This window comes from Vigna radiata, chromosome 10, assembly GCF_000741045.1.
Source record: "Vigna radiata var. radiata cultivar VC1973A chromosome 10, Vradiata_ver6, whole genome shotgun sequence".
Lineage (NCBI taxonomy): Eukaryota > Viridiplantae > Streptophyta > Magnoliopsida > Fabales > Fabaceae > Vigna > Vigna radiata.
The window spans coordinates 6,624,466-6,641,721 of record NC_028360.1 but is presented as its reverse complement, the minus strand read 5'-3'; the positions used below and the strand labels follow the sequence as shown (position 1 = coordinate 6,641,721).

The window sequence follows — 17,256 nt, the reverse complement described above, 5'->3', positions numbered from 1 at the left end:
CACCATGAATGATATATAAATTAGAGAGCATATCTTACATTGAAATGAAGAGCTAGGGAACTAAGAGGCTAAAAGCCATCTTGAATGCTTGCAATACTCGATCCTTTGTACTACTAGCATACCATTTTCTGATATTCTTGTCTCTCTTTTCCCTTTTCTTTGGGGACAGACACCAGTGATGGAAAGTTAAAAACGTAGTAATAAAGATTAATTGAATTCCATAATCATAGCTAGGGTTTGTCTTCTCTTGTTCTCAATGTAGCCATCTAGCTAGGTCCTATCCTTTTATATCACTAATTCAACATACAAATGTTAAAGGGATACCTAATTTTAAAAGGGTTTACTGATATTTTGACAACACTTTTTGATAATTTTTTTGACAACAGAATACGTATCATTACTTTATTAATCTATTTGAATTTGTTTAAAAATATTTAAAACGGATCAATTACAAATTGTCATGTATGTATTGTCAAAAAGTTATTAAAAAAAGTATTGTTAAAATTACTTTTAACCTTTTAAATGTATGTTATATCATGTAGAAATCTTTAGTATTGAAGGCACACACACGAATACCATTTTTGAACATAATTAACCTTTACACATTATCCCAAGTCTACTTCATCAAATGCACTTTCTAATGAAACTCACACTACCCAAAGGGGTGGTAATAAATCATTCAAGCAAATTCAAACAGCGTGGAGAAACTAAAATGCATGATTGGTAACAACGTTGTTATTTACGTGGGAAAATTTTAGTTGGGCATGTGTGATGTGAGGAATCATGCATTGTAAAACACGACGTTACCAATTGTCATTGTTTTATGGGTATATGTTTTTTCATATTTTTAATTAACACAAATGGTTTACTTATGCATAACTCAATTATTTAACGATTTTAAATGAAGTTCCATGTCCTTTCTTCGAACAGTATTAAAATGTATGTTAATTTGTGTAGATTATGGATGAAATTAGGGGATTCTGTTAAGCTTAAATAAATACTAGTTTCGAGTAGGTTTTTTTTGTTTTTTTTGTTTTCACTATTATTATTATTATTATTATTATTATTGTTTTTATTCTTATTTTATAACATACTTATGAAACTCAATCATGTGAAATGTGTTTAACTTTATGCCATCCTTCTCTTACAATTAAAGAAAAAAGATATATACTATCAACTAATTGAATCCTAGTTAACATAATTATGAAACCCATTTATGTCAATTGTTCCATGCATCTCTTATATAACAAGACGATTAATCACTTTACCTACATAATATTTGAAAGTTTTATTATCTCCCAAGATTAATATATATGCCCAATAAATAGGTGGAAATAAAAAAGTTTTTAATTCTACAACAGAACCCAAATAAATTAAAATTTGAATAGTATTGACGCATTATAATATTAAATAAAATTCATTTTGTTTTTATTTGAAAAAAAAAAAAACTCAAAAAGAATGAGGAAATAATAGACAACTTTTTGAAAGAATGAACAATTAGACCAAGTGGATATCATTACTCAATAATTTCTACTACGTTATAATAAAGTTCTCTACATGAGATTTTTAATCGTAATTAATTAATTATATTTGTATCATCATATTGTGCTAATAAGCTTCTTTTATATATAGGGCAAAAAATGTATAACTACGTATAGTAGTGTATTATATAAAAATCCATGTATAACACTTATTATGATTTTGTACTTGTTTTTGCGAATTAAATAATCAATACCACATGCTCAGATTTGTCTTATATGGGAATCAATGTTATATAATACAAAGTACGTCATATATAGTTTTTGGCTTTTGAAAATATGTGGTATATTTTTCCCCAACAAAAAAAAAAACATATTTTATTATTTTTCAAAATGTGTGAAATTTGAATCAATGCATCCCAGTTAATCTGATGATATGATACAATTAATTCAAGTGGTAAATTAGTTTACTTTAATTAAAAAAAAAAACTTATTTTTAAGATTTAAAAAATTTGAAAAAATTTTGGTTGAAAAATTAAATTAAAAATTGGATTTTCATGGAGACGTAAAGCAAGCCAAGCCAATGCTAATGTTGTTCATGATGATGATAAATTCTTAATATATGTTGATTTAGACCATTTGGACCCAGCACACTACTTATTATATACACAAAAACAATATCATTTATTTTGGACCTACATATTATTACCTTTGGATAAATTTAAGAACTTTTCAGAATTCCTTTACTTTACTGCCTCACCTCACAAACTAAAATATAAAATATGAAATGTTTTATGTATTTACTCTGTATTTTATAATACAACTTGTGTTTTTTAGGATTTTATTTCACTTCAACTTACATAGGTAAGTTAGAAATTTTAATATGCAACTATTTTCAAATTATAGTAATTAGACTTTGCTTTGTTAATTATATATTGTAAGAACATTGCTTATTTGAAAATTATAATACAATTACTTGCTACTGATAATTATGTATTTAAATGTTATTTCTACATGTATAAATTTTGAGTCACCCTTCCATTTTAGAATATAAAAAATTTATGTAAACAATTTAGTTTCAGATTCCAAATATTCTTACCAAAATTATTTTTCACACATGCCATCAAATTAATATTCTTTCACCAACTACATTAAAATGTAAGGAAGATAAAGGATGTGAATTAGAAAATATATCATCTCTTCATATTAACCAGTTCTTTTAAAAGTTAATTAAACAAGTCATAAATTTATTTATCTTTTTTATTAAATTAAATTACACAAATCAAACATTATAATGTTTGTAATTTATAAATGATAATTATTTAGAAATATTCTAATAGTTATTTAAAAAAAAGAATAAATAAAGACATCAAACACTGACATTCTTAACCTTAGGTATAGTAAACAGTTCTAATCATAAGGATATATATATATAAAATATGAAATGTGAATTAATTAGTAAAATTAAAAAAATAGACACTTTAATTTTTTTTCTGAATTGCATAGGATACATATTAAGTGTGCTCTGATTGAACTCTCTAACCCTAAATTTACATTCCAAGAAAAATTAAATGTGAACTCAAACAAGATATTTATTTTTAGAAACTTTTGATGTTACTTTTCTATAAAAACATTCTCAAACAATCACTAACCCTAAAATAGGCATTAAATTAATAAATGGTGACAAGATGAAAATAAAAACATCAAGAATTTTATAGTTGGTAATTCAAGTGAAGTCTAGAAAGATAGGTGTAATAAAGATGTCGAATTTTTGAATTGAACTCCACTTTAGGTCTCTATCCCTATTTTTGTTTCATCCATTCACATCATTGCTCCCTCCTTTAGCTCTTTCAAAGATATATTAGTAGTATATGCTTCTTGAAAAAGTGTTTCTAAAGATATTTTTACTTAACCTACGTGTTCTAATAGTATTTTTCTCGTAATTATAATCAAATAACACATGCCCTATAAGTCAAGTGATATCTATTTATTATTACATATATATTTTCATTTATTTTATAACGTGTCTTAACTTTGACAACAAATACATGTATTCGTTGACATAGATGGATGGGAAAGGAGATATTATAATATATATATATATATATATATATATATATATATATATATATATATATATATATATATATATATAATCTTTATCACAATATTTTTTCATTTAAATGATATATTGCATTTCAATAAATATAAACAGAAATGTTTTCTAATTTTATCATTTCTCAAGTGCATGATAAATAATAGTTTAAAAAATATATATTATTATTAGTTTTAGTGATGTTAAATATTTTAATAAGTCTTCAATCATGTATATCTTTAATTTATTAAATAATCAACAAAATTGATCTTTTATCTTCTATTTGATTCTTATATTCTTTTCATTGGAAGAAAATTATATTTTAATTTTACATATCTTTATTATCTCTCAACTTATTTGATATTCATTATGTTCACTTTTATTCTTATAGTAATTTTCTTTTAACATTTACAAAAATAATAAATATAGAGAAAATATATTTTATTATTATATAAAACATATTAACTTTTGTATAATCATATTTTAAAAGTGATAATGGTTAAAAAAATAGTAAAACTCAATTGTTTTGATATTAAAAGATTTTAGTATAAATAGTTTTGTTATAATCAATTTTCATTATTTTAAAACACACAATATTTTTAGAAATTACTTTTTTTAGAGTTTTTAACTTTTTTTTAAAAGTTCTCCCTCTCTGCTTGTTTGATTGAAAATATGAGTCCATAGGATTGATTATTGTGACGAGTTCTTCAATTTGGTCAACCAGTTTCTCTATTCACATAAGTTGAGTTTCAACTATTTTTCTTGGACAATTTCTTGTCTTTTTTTTGCATGTGAGTATTCTTCCACTTATAAGCTTCTTTTTAATCATCAGTATGACTTTTTGTTGATTAGTGATCATAACAGTATCTCCTGATCATTCTTAGTTTGTTTCTAGGTATACAACATCTTGTAGTGTGTATGTTTGACGTAATTTGGTATGTTTTAGATGGTTGATTCATGTTTGAGTGGTTTTGTTTGATTTTTGTGTTGTTTGGGAGAATTTAGAATCTGAGCAATTGAGCAAATTGATATAAACTCAAGTGTCTTAAAATTATTTTAAACCAATGTATTGAGAGAGGAGTACTAATTTTAGCAATTGAATAGATACAAGTTACCTCAAAATCACAAAATGCATATGTTAATATTTGATACAACACTGAGCGAAAGTAGACTAACCCTGAGCTTCAGTCTTTTTGTGCAAATTTGGGAGCATTTTAGCTTTAGGACATTGAGTGACAAGTTGTACCGTTGAGCATCAATTTTTACAAATGCTTTGGTGTTGAGCACTCGAATGGTACTGTTGGGTGTTAACTTTTACAAATGCTTTGACACTAAATGTTCGGTACCGTTGAGTACCAACTTTTACGAAGGCTTTTTGGTGTTGAATGCTCGAATAATGTTGTTAAGCGTTAATTTCCTTGTTAGTTTTATTTTCTTTTATTTTAATTAGTTATGTTGATTGGTATATCCGTGTTAATGGCTTTAATAGTTAATATAATTGATGTGTAAGTGTTGTTTATGAAATCGTTGATAAATTTATGGATAAATATGCATGTGAATAATAATATATGAATTCAGTAAGGAGATTATGTAGTGGTGTTTTTTAGTGTATGTATTGATGTATGAATTCAGTAAGGAGGTATCCTAAACTCTAATAACCATTCACACTCATGTAGAATAGAATGTGTTATGTGATGAGAGTCGTAGGATGTCTTAGTCACTAAACTTTTTTAGTCTTAAACGAGAAGAAGATTAATTAACGTTGTGAATAGTAGAGTGATATCCCCTTTGTCTATGGCTCTATAAAGCATAGAGACTAGTACAAGTACATGCCTCAAATGAATTTCGATATTAAGGATGTATCTAAATAATTGAGTTTAGAGCTATATGTTTTGTGTACATATACATTGCTTGTATTTTATCCATGTATAATATATATATATATATATATATATATATATATATATATATATATATATATATATATATAATATGATTTATTCGTGTTAGGTTAACTCTTTTGTATATTAATTTATCCTTTTGTGCACTTTTTGTTTTTTGTGTTGTTTTATCTTTTTCTTATGCGATAATCACTTTATCATAGATGAAAATGTAATTATAAAAATAGTACCTTTAATCTTTGTACAAAGCTTTGTTGGTCTGGTATGATTGTATAAATATCATTCTTATAGTCCTATCTTTTGTACAATTATATTAATATATTTTATACGTTATTACCTGTTTTAAATATTAATAATTAGTTTTAAATTATTAAAATGAGATGTTAATTTTAGTTTTTGTATAAAATTATTTTTTATACTCTTAAAATTACTCTTTTCAACAGAATTTCAATTTACAACTGTAAAATATTTTAACATTTATAAATTCTGCAATTATTCTTATCATTCATTGTAAGATAAATGACATTGAAAACATGATAACATAAACACTAGTAGATGTAGTTAAAACCTTCGTAAAACAATTAAACAAACGGTTAAGAAATATAACGCGACAATAAAAAAAAAAACACCCATTCATAACTAAAAAAAATGAATTTAACTGAATTATTCATTTATCAATCCATGCATTTGCAATAAGTTGCTGCTCGGTGAGCATAAAATCAAAATCCGGCGCCAATCTTGGGCCTTCCTTATTTTGCATGTTAGGCCCATACTCTATGCTTTCAACGTTTTCTGTGTTTATCTTTTTTAACTATTAGTAGCAGTAAAATCATATGCTGTGTATATTTTTTATTTATTATAACTAATTATTTTAGTTTTAAAAAATGATTAAAATTAAATAAATAATTAAGTAAGAAACAGAATAGTAAAATAATTATATTAATTATAAACTGATCAAGTTTAAATAAACAATCACTTAAAGAATTACAGTGATAAAAGTTAAAAGAAAATGGATTTTTTTATTAATATTGTAAATTATTATTATTATGTTTTTCCGTTGTGAAGTACTGTGCATAATAATAATTGTATCTTTTAGTACTTATAACTCTTTCCTTGCTTGTAATCTATATAGCAGTAAAAGGGAGGCTATATAGATAATAGAATATACAGAATTAGCAGACATATAACAATATAATTGATAACAGTCTCCTCTTCCTTTGTCTATATATATTAACTCTCTTGTCTCTCATTTCAGCTATCACACAGACACAATCGCCCACCACCATTTACACACACTCACACTATATATTCTTCACTCTCTTCCTTCTTTTTCTTCATCTTTTCTTCACTTCCTGCCATGGCAGACAATCTTGTTGTTTCCAACATGGAGCTTGAGAGATTGCTTAGCATGAAAGGAGGCAAAGGTGAAGGAAGCTATGCCAACAATTCCCAAGCTCAGGTACTCTTTCTCTCTTCTCTCCATTTTCTTCCATTTTACCAACAATATCAACTTTCCAATAACCTTTAATGAGTGTTTTACTATTCTTTTCGCTGTATTTTAAAATCTGTTAACCATGATTCTGATACCATATTAGAAAGTGAATTTAAATTTAATTCAATCTCACAAAACTGACTAATAAAGTGAGATTTGCACCTTACTTATATATTAATAATGAGCCTTATCTCTAATCCATACGGAGTTCAATAAAATCATAACAGAAAAATAATATTAAATAGATGCAGACACATTTGTATGTATAAGACATGTACCAACTGAGTAGTGCTATTTCACGGAAGGGTTAAATATTGACCATACAATTATACGTGAATAGCCATAATCACCATTTAAGTTTCATAAAAAATGAAACTTTTAACTATGTTGTTGATTGTTATTCTATTTTAATCTTTACTGATATGTACAGTTTGATGTAAAATGATTAGAAGTTGTTGTTTAACATGTGGTTTTTATGCAGGCCATCCATGCCAAGTCCATGCATCACCTTCTGAAAGAAGCCCTAGATGGAGTTCAACTTCAAAAGCCTAATATCCCTTTTGTGGTTGTGGATTTGGGGTGTTCATGTGGCAGCAACACCATCAATGTGGTGGATGTGATCATCAAGCACATCATCAAACGCTATGAGGCCTTAGGATCAGAACCTCCTGAGTTTTCTGCTTTCTTCTCAGACCTTCCTGGCAATGACTTCAACACCCTCTTCCAGCTCCTTCCTCCCTTGGCCAACTATGGAGTTAGCATGGAGGAGTGCCTTTCCGCCAGCAACCACCGTGCCTACTTTGCCGCCGGCGTCCCTGGCTCCTTCTACAGGAGACTTTTTCCGGCAAGGTTCATTGATGTTTTCCACTCAGCCTTTTCCTTGCATTGGTTATCTCAGGTAATTAATTAATTAATTAACTTTTGTTAATTAAAAGTTGTAACACTTTTTATAATTATAATACCTTTTACATCTGAGTTTATTTATATACAAAAGTAAAGATGCTTTGTTCTCATCATATGTATAAGTTAAACTCCTCCATCTTTTTTTTTTTTTCTTTCATTCACTTTTGTTTTTCATCTAATTTATATGAAAGAATTGAGGGATTAAAACTTTTTGTTAATTAATTGGTAGTATATCATTCTTCCTTCTCTCTCTATTTTTTTTTTTTTTGTTTTGTTTCTTTCTTTCTTGATATTTCCATTTGAAAGTTCATTGCAGGGAAAAGTAATCATGTCAGACTCCTGTTTTTGTTTTTGTTATGTTTGTTTTAAAGAAAAAGGTAGCATATAATTAATGATTTCATTTCTAATCCTAATATCTTTCATTAAATTAATCATTCTGTTTCCTGAACTCTTTATTCCACCTGAGCCAGTTAAATCACACAAATAATAGTAGTAGATTTCATATCATGCTGCTAGTTTTCTTTCTTTTTTCAAAGCTTTTGATTATAGAATTCAAACTTAAAGGTACCATAAAATTCTTGAAAACTTTAACGATTTAGTTGGTTTTCTAAACAACTTTTAACCATTTTCACAATGACTTTGAAGGTCTCATTCACACCCCCACTAACCCATCAAAGAATCTGTGTAATATGCAGTAATTTCTGCAACAAGATAAAAAACAAGACAAAAATATTTGCCACTTCCCGAGGGCAACGTAACAAAACCGTTACATGTGTAATGCATTAATTCGAAGGCTAACTCCTAAGTTATGGTCCAAAGTTGGTGCAACAGAACCATGCTCTTTAAAGACTTATTATCATATTTCAGGAACATAATGACGTATTTGGACTATTTTTCGATGCATGGAGAGTAATTAAGCTCACGCTTTTTTATTCAATTCCATGCATCTCCAAAAGTGAATCCAAACACAAACATTAAACGTGTCAGATGGTATTTCAACATGGTTGATCCAACATGAATGACTAAACCTTTTACTATGTTATGGAACATAGGTACCAGAATCTGTGATGGACAAGAGGTCAAGTGCATACAACAAGGGAAGGGTGTTCATCCATGGTGCTAGTGAGATCACAGCAAATGCTTACAGAAAACAATTTCGATCAGACTTGGCTGGGTTCTTGAGTTCAAGGTCTTTGGAACTGAAGAGAGGGGGGTCCATGTTCTTGGTTTGCTTAGGCAGAACTTCTGTGGACCCCACAGACCAAGGTGGGGCTGGCCTCCTATTTGGGACCCACTTTCAGGATGCTTGGGATGATCTTGTCCAAGAGGTAATTATATCATATTAACAACATTTTTATGCGTGCATTGTGTGTCAAAACAGTGCAGAATGCACATCAGCACCACATAGTCTTACACATCTGTCATTGGCAGACCAAAAAGGAATTTAAGACACATTAGGGAGATGAAAAGGGAAAAAGTCAAAAACATAAACAATCAATTGTTGTAGGCGTCACAATAATGTAATAGCTTATTATTGTCAATTTTTCACTTCACTTGTCATGATTCAAACAAGTTTATCTCAACCGTTTGATGGCCACCCCAAGTTGATCAAGCTAGCCATCCTTGCATTCATCATGATGTCGGCTAAAATAATAATTATTAGCTGCTGCCTACCATAATATTAGCCAACAATTAGGTTTTGGATGTTTAGAACACACAAAATCATCATCGTAGCTTAAAGCAAGACAACAAGGATATGTTTCCTTTCATCTCATCTATTTTTACCTAATGATTTGTATGTGTACCTTGAACTGACCCAAAGACCAAACTCATTTATATTATATATATACATAACCTCTACAACAATATGTTAATAGCAATGCAACATTATTGTTAGGATCGTACAGAATTTAATGAGACATTCCTAACTTGCCCAAGATTATTTTATAGCTCATATAATATGTCTATATATATACACTAAAAGTTCCCTTTTTTAGATTGGGCAAATCTCTTTCATTAAAAGCAGCCATTTCATTGTAAATACCATTGCCTTTGGGGTGTTAGTGAGGGATTTAAAGTAAAAAAAGTATCATTAAATGCTGTACTTTGTATCAAATGCTTATTTGTTGGGTTTTTATATTAAGTGGACACTCTTAGCTGAACCAAAACTTTGGTTGAGAGGATATATATATATGAGGTCATCAGTGTTCTGTTTTCAAAACCTTTTTCAACCAAATAAAGAATATGATATATCCTTTCATGTATACTGACATGTGACATGTGTGTATGGTACATGGACTGAATCATATTGTTAATCACAGGGATTAATTAGTAGTGAGAAAAGAGACAGCTTCAACATTCCAGTTTATGCACCAAGCCTGCAAGATGTGAAGGAGGTGGTTGAATCTGATGGTTCATTTGCCATAAACAAGCTTGAGGTGTTCAAAGGAGGAAGCCCTCTTGTGGTGAACCAGCCAGGTGATGCTAGAGAAGTAGGAAAGGCCCTTGCCAACACTTGCAGGAGTGTGTCTGGTGTCCTTGTCGAAGCTCACATTGGTGACAAGCTTAGTGAGGAGCTGTTTCTGAGAGTGGAACGTAGAGCAGCAAGCCATGGCAAGGAGTTATTGGAGCAGCTACAGTTCTTTCACATAGTTGCATCCCTTTCTTTTGCTCAATGATAATGAGAGACAAACAAGAAAAAGGGCTTTATTTAGTTCCCTTACTATCCCTCTCTTTCTTTTCGGGTGTTGTTTTGAACTTTTTATTTCATAGGAAGAGTCAAAAACACACATGAGAGAGACAAAAAAGAACTTGCTGCCTCTATTTTTTTTCTCTCTTATGAGTGCTTTTCTGTGTTCTTACAGTGTAGCTAAACTTTCTACACATCATGTGCTTTCTGACTTGTGTCCCCTTGGATCTAAAACTAAAGCTTTCCTCATGTTATCTGAAATAACAGCTTTTCACAGTGTGGATGTACATGTTCACATTTTTGTGAAAGCAGCAAGAATGTTCTGTACTATCAAACTGGAGTATGGAATATGTCATTTGATGAATGATGAGTCACCTCTTCCTTTCTTCTTTGTGTCTATCAGTGACCACTATGTCTATTACATAGGAGGCATACCAAATCATATGAGGTCGCAAGAACAGATAAAAGTTAATCTTATCATGCTTAAGAATGGTATTGGTCAAAAATATCTCTTCTCATTCTATCATATGTGATAATATGTGTCTAAAAAGTATACCAGGTGATAGCACAAAAGGAGCTAATATTTACATATAACAGAAGTGAAGTTAATATCGTGTTTATGTTAAACAGTTTCAATTGTCTATGTAAGATTGCATGATTAACTCATGCCACACTCACTAGATATGCAAACACAGTATACACAAATACATATAAAACATACTTTTCTTTATCTTTATCTCTCAATCCTTATAGTTATGACATATAGTATACAGAAAAGATATTATTGCACAAATTATTATATGAATGGTTGTACGTATAACATTGCTTTTTAAACTAATAATTAGATATATATTGGTTTGCTTAGTGATGTTATTATTGAAACGTGGAAACGTGGTTCTTTTATCAAAGGCTTTGAATTATTTCTTTGCTTTCTCATCTCTAAGGTAGCTAGTTTCTTACTTTACCATCTGATTATGTTAAATCATATCAACCATGCCTTGTGCAATGCTGAGAAGAGCAAAATCTAACTGATAGGAAAAACAAATGATAATGAAGAAAACAGAACAGCAGAAATCCTCTTGAAACAAACAGAAAATATCAGGAAAGAAAGAAGAAAACAAATGAAGCATAATCCGACTTTTCATTCCCTCCACGCATCTGATAGTTGTAAAGTCTCTTTATTAAAATCCCACATTATCATGTCCATTAAATGAGGTGCAGGAAAAGATATCAATCTAATGGCACCACAATCCATCAAAAGGGTACAACTTCAAGGCACCTTCCACTCTTTTCAAAACCTCCAACTGGATCTTAAACAACTTTCACATTTTATATACAGATAAGGATCAGTTGCAGAGACATAATGACACGTGTCTGCTAAATTCACAATCATATTGAATCAGAAGAAAGAAACTATATACTCTGCCACATATCACTCTTCAAAATTCACCTCTGGAGTATACAAAATGATAATATTATGGATAATGATAATTTGACAAAAAATTTTAGACAATATTTGAACACCGTGTCATTTTATGATTGGTTTATGTTGGTGTTTATGATTATTATTATTGACTGTGGAGTAATTTTGTACCAACCACAAAATGTAAATGATATCTGATATCTTGTCAATAAATCAAACCCCGTTTCATTTACTTTAATGATCAATCTTTTCAACTTATCAAAGAGAAACCTTAGTCCCCATAAACGAATAATCTCATGAAAACAAAGGAGATTTGGTGGAGCAGGAGAAACACACAAGTGAAGCTACTTTATATTTTATCCATTGATTTGGATTAAGCCTCACACATTACATGAGTATTTATAGATACACAAGTGACTCAACTAATGTATTGTAACTTCACTCACCATATTTAATGCATATATTATTATGGCACACCTTGAGATGCATATTACATTATTACAAATACACCAAGCTTTCAGCAATTTTATCTTGTAAAAGGAAGTCTTCACGTTTCACTCAGAACTATCATATTTGGTTGCATCTTTGTCTCAATTTCATGTCAAAGTTAAAACAAAAAGTGAAATCATATGTAAAAGAAAAAAGATAGTTTGACACGGTTTTAAAAAAATACACTCATTTGACACAATTTTTAATAATATAATAATATATATTATGATTTTAAATTAAAAAAATAATATAATAATAATTAAAATACTATTATTTAGCGTGTCAAATGAAGGTACTTTGTCGTTTGTGCGTGTCAAAGTACCGCTGCTCTATGTAAAAATGTAAGTAGTACTATCAAGTTGATCATGAGTATGAGAATTTTCAAAAGCTAAAACCTATACCTCATTGGACAAATAGTCATTAGATAAGAGTGCCCTTGAATTTTGAATCTTTATCTTGAAATATTGATTTTATGAGCAACATAAGCATATAGTATTGTATGCAGTGCATTGGTTGACCTAGGCAAGGTGAAAAAATGGGGTGTCACACTGTATCAGGTGCTTTAAATTTGTACAGACTGAAACATAAAGGGTGTGCACCTCAATATTTCAAAACAAACAGATGGCACAATATCTTGACACTAAGTTAAAAATAGACAGCTAATTGTGGTCCTTGGACTGTGGAGATTCCTTAGCTTTTCAGGCTGATATAAAGTTTTTTTGTCTTCTGTGCTTTTCATGGACTTTTGTATCTGTGGGCTAAATTCTAGGATGATGAGCCAGAATTCAGTTTGGTGGTGGTCTCTAAAATAAAAAATATTAAAATCTATGTTACACCATGCATATGTAGTTTAGGTAAACTAAAACTTTAACCACATACAAGAACAATGTAATCCAATAATCAATCATTAACCACTAGACAAAAGTCTAACTACACAATTTTCCATTGTCATTTGTTTGCTCTACTGAATGTTTTTTCACTCACATATCTGTTTGCTCTATTCAATGTTTCTAATTTTCAGTCATAAGGTTTAAAATAATAACTTTAACCATACTAACACATTTTCTTTATATATCATTCTTATTTCTTATGCTACTGTTCTTCAAGATGATCTTTAGAAGAATGTATTCTAACTGGTTATCTTCTTATTTTTATTTATTTTTTCTTACAAAATAATCTTGTAAAGAAGAGTGTTAATTAATAACATTTCTTGTAACACATTCTCTTTTGGTGGAAGTGTTATTGAAAGATACAAAACTGTAAAATTTAATAGTAAACCCATGTATAACTTGTTAAGGAGAATATCATTAGCCTTTCCCATTCTTTGTATTAAAGGAGATTTTATTTGACCACTGACCCCTGGTAATACACATATTCAAACAATAACAGATCCATATATACAATTATTGGTGAAAGTGTATTGAAAGATATACAAAATTGTAAGATTCAATAAACACAGATAAGGCACATGTTCCAACAGTAACAAACACATACAATTATTGGTGGAATAGTATTGAAAGATAGAAAATAGTAAGATTCAATAAATAAGTAGTGAACCCATATAACTCTGCAGTTTTCAACAATGTTCAACTAATATAAAAGTTTGTGAAGGAAAATATCATTAGCTTTTCTCATTCTATTGAGTGTATTAAAAGAGATTTAGCTGAAATATTCACTTTTTCTCAGACGGTGAAGAAGAATGTTTTATCATGTATTCTAATTAAGTGTCCAAAACCATGCATGCACACATTTCTACACATATTCTAACAATAACAAACATGTACAATCATTGGTTAACTATTAATTAACTGAATAATGACCAACCAACACATTTGTTACGGAATCAAAAAGATGAATACATTAAATAATAAATATCATAGAATATACAAACCTTAAGAAAGGTGATAGAAATGTAACATGTCACTTTGTTTGTTGGCTTTAAACAAAAAGGATCTTAGCAGAAATGCAAAGGAATCTGCATGCAATCCTGAATATGCATCTGAAGCATAAAAGGGGTGATTACATCATGTCTACCAGTGGAAGGTGCAACAGCTTTGTCAAAGAAAAGGTCCCCTCAACAAAACTGTCATGGGAAAGAAGACATTGAAAATGCATATCAGAAGAAAGTCTTTCTAATTGGAACCATTCTGCATGTTTTTGATTGATTCAATGAGATAAGTAAGATCCTGACGTTACATTGGTATCAGAATTTTGGAAGATAGTTTCTTTTTGCTCACTCTTTCAGGATCCAAAACATGCAACCACTGTCATCTTGTCGTCACAGTTACAACACGAGACATTGCGTTATCAGACATAATCATGATGAAAAGTGTAAAGACAGACATAACAGAATCATAAGCTTCTCTGAAGTTGCTAAAATATGAACACTAAAATCCAAAGGAAATTACTTAATTTTATCAAAATATTCTTACACTCTGTACTTTGTTTAGAAAGGGATTAAGACAGCAGCTGACAATCTGGTTGTAACAAATGTGACTCTACTTTTAGATGTAGCTCATTTTTTTGCATAGATTTCAAATGAAATTTTACTATTTTATTAGATTATTACCTATTCATTATTATGATGTGGTGATAAAGGAAACTGGTAAAAGTTAATTAGCTTGAACATGGTACAAAGCTTTTTCATACATAAGATGTGGGGTAAGTTTTTTATTGAATCTATCAGTAGTAGAGTTACATGATTCACTCTTAACACAGCCATTGATGTAAATACAGAAAATCTATTCAAAGTCAGTGTTTTACTGAATTTCTCACTCTTTTCACATGCTAAACTAATAACTATTTACAAAAAAAATAAAATAAATGGAAGTGAAGGGTTTTCTAAAGTATTGTTGGTCTATTTTTCTCATCCCTCAATCATTGATAACAGTCCATTTTGATATGTTGCATGTATAAAGTTCTTCTGGGAAGAGAAAATAACACAAGAATAGTTTGGATTTCCAAAGCCTAAGTTCTCTTACATCATCATCAAATATATAGAGATATAACAAAGTTTAGGTTTAAGATAGTTAGTTCTGTAACAAGCTTTATAGCTTCAAAACAATGGAAGTATATTATTTAAATTTTGATCCTCTTTTATACTTCCAGACAATGGTTTAGATGGACTTATTAAATAAACTTCTTAGTCCAGATAATTTAGGACATTGGAAACATTTGGTATAATCTTGCTCTCTTTTTCAGCACAGTTAGATGTTATGGACAAACAAAGTGATTTGTATTTCCATAAAAAAATAAATAAATTGAGTATAATATGTGCATAATTTATAATAAAATTACTCCAACTTAACAAAAATTATTTTTCAAACATGTTTTACCTTCAAATTTACAAAATATTCTGAGAAATTTCAAAATAGTAAATATTTAAAGGAAATAAGTTACATCATATAACAAATTCTAAATTCTAAATTTACCTTATAGGATACATTTTTTTTTATAACTCTTAGAATATCAATTCCCAAGTTTTTTTCATTATCATTTACTATACTCTCTAATGTCCTTTACCTTTTGTCTCATGCGCCAGTGACAGTGACTATATGACTCACTTTCTGCCTCTTCACAAGGGAGTATTATTCTCGTGCTTCGGGTTTTAAGGACAAGGAGAAGCTGACATTAATGTTATGTTTCTTTTCCTTTGTCTGGACCGAGATTCTATTCACTTTGTCTGTTTGAATCTGGTTTTTCTGAGAGACAAGAAAGAATTAAGGAAGTATTGTCACTGTTTGTGAGAAGATCGAGACTATATATTCAATAATTGTATTCAAATAAGTTTGGGACTGTTGTCACTCTAAAACTGCTCTCTCCCCCTTTCAAAATTCATAGTTACAATTGTTTATAAGTTATAAGTTTATCTTTAATTATACAATTTAAAATATATTTATAAATTAAAAATATATTTTAAATTATGTATATATTTTAATTTAATAATACATTTTGACTTTTCTTTAATCTGTAATATATTTACAAATTATATGATTAAAAGAACTTATAAGTTAAAAACAATAATTTAGAAAAAATCATTCACCATAACTATTAATAAAATAAAATTAAGATTAAATATTTTAAGTTAAATTTTGAATAATATAGCATTAAATAAAATTTTATGAAACTATTGAAGAAAAGAGTAGATGTGAGATCATAAAAATGTGGTAACACTGATAAAACTCAAAAAATAAATTAAAACTCTTATAATCCATGCATTAAATGTGTTGTAAGGACATTTTTAACTTTTAAAAGATTTCATGGAAGAAAAAAAATAATAGAGGTGCAAAAAGAGAGCATAGAGGTGTGTGAAGTAAGTGTTCTCCTTATGCCATCTATATTGGGCCATCATATTTATCTCAGGCTGAACTTGTGAAAAAAAAAAAAATTAGTGGAAAGTGTTATTCTCAGTCCTTAATTTTACTAATGTACCGTTTATTTTATTTTATCTTTTAAATATCTCTTTTGAGAAAGAGATTTCAAAAGTGTTAAAATTTTAACATATTTTGAAATTAAATTTTTGTAAGTATTAAATTTGTAATACCTTCCACCAAATAGTTTATATTTTCCAAAAAGTCAAATTTTAAGAAAATAATAATAAAAAGGGATGTCCGAGATAGAATCAAATATTATAGTTAAAGAATTGAAGTATCAAACCATTTTAAAAAAACAAAATTCCAAAATCTTGTTTTTGAAAGATATTATATAGTTTTGGAAAGCCTATTTTATAAATGTTGTCAGCGTTTTTCTTTTTGCTATGTTTATAATTTTTTGATTACTTTTTTTC

At 28.9% G+C, this 17,256-nt stretch overlaps 1 protein-coding gene across 1 annotated transcript; it reads left to right on the top strand.

Annotated features, from left to right (window-relative positions):
• Positions 1-6,632: 6,632 nt before the first annotated feature.
• On the top strand, positions 6,633-10,922 carry LOC106774727 (indole-3-acetate O-methyltransferase 1-like). Its single transcript, XM_014661767.2, has 4 exons — positions 6,633-6,933; positions 7,448-7,864; positions 8,922-9,197; positions 10,191-10,922. The coding sequence occupies exons 1-4, from the start codon at positions 6,832-6,834 to the stop codon at positions 10,545-10,547; spliced, it is 1,152 nt and encodes a 383-aa protein (XP_014517253.1). The 5' UTR covers positions 6,633-6,831; the 3' UTR covers positions 10,548-10,922.
• The last annotated feature ends 6,334 nt before the right edge of the window (positions 10,923-17,256 follow it).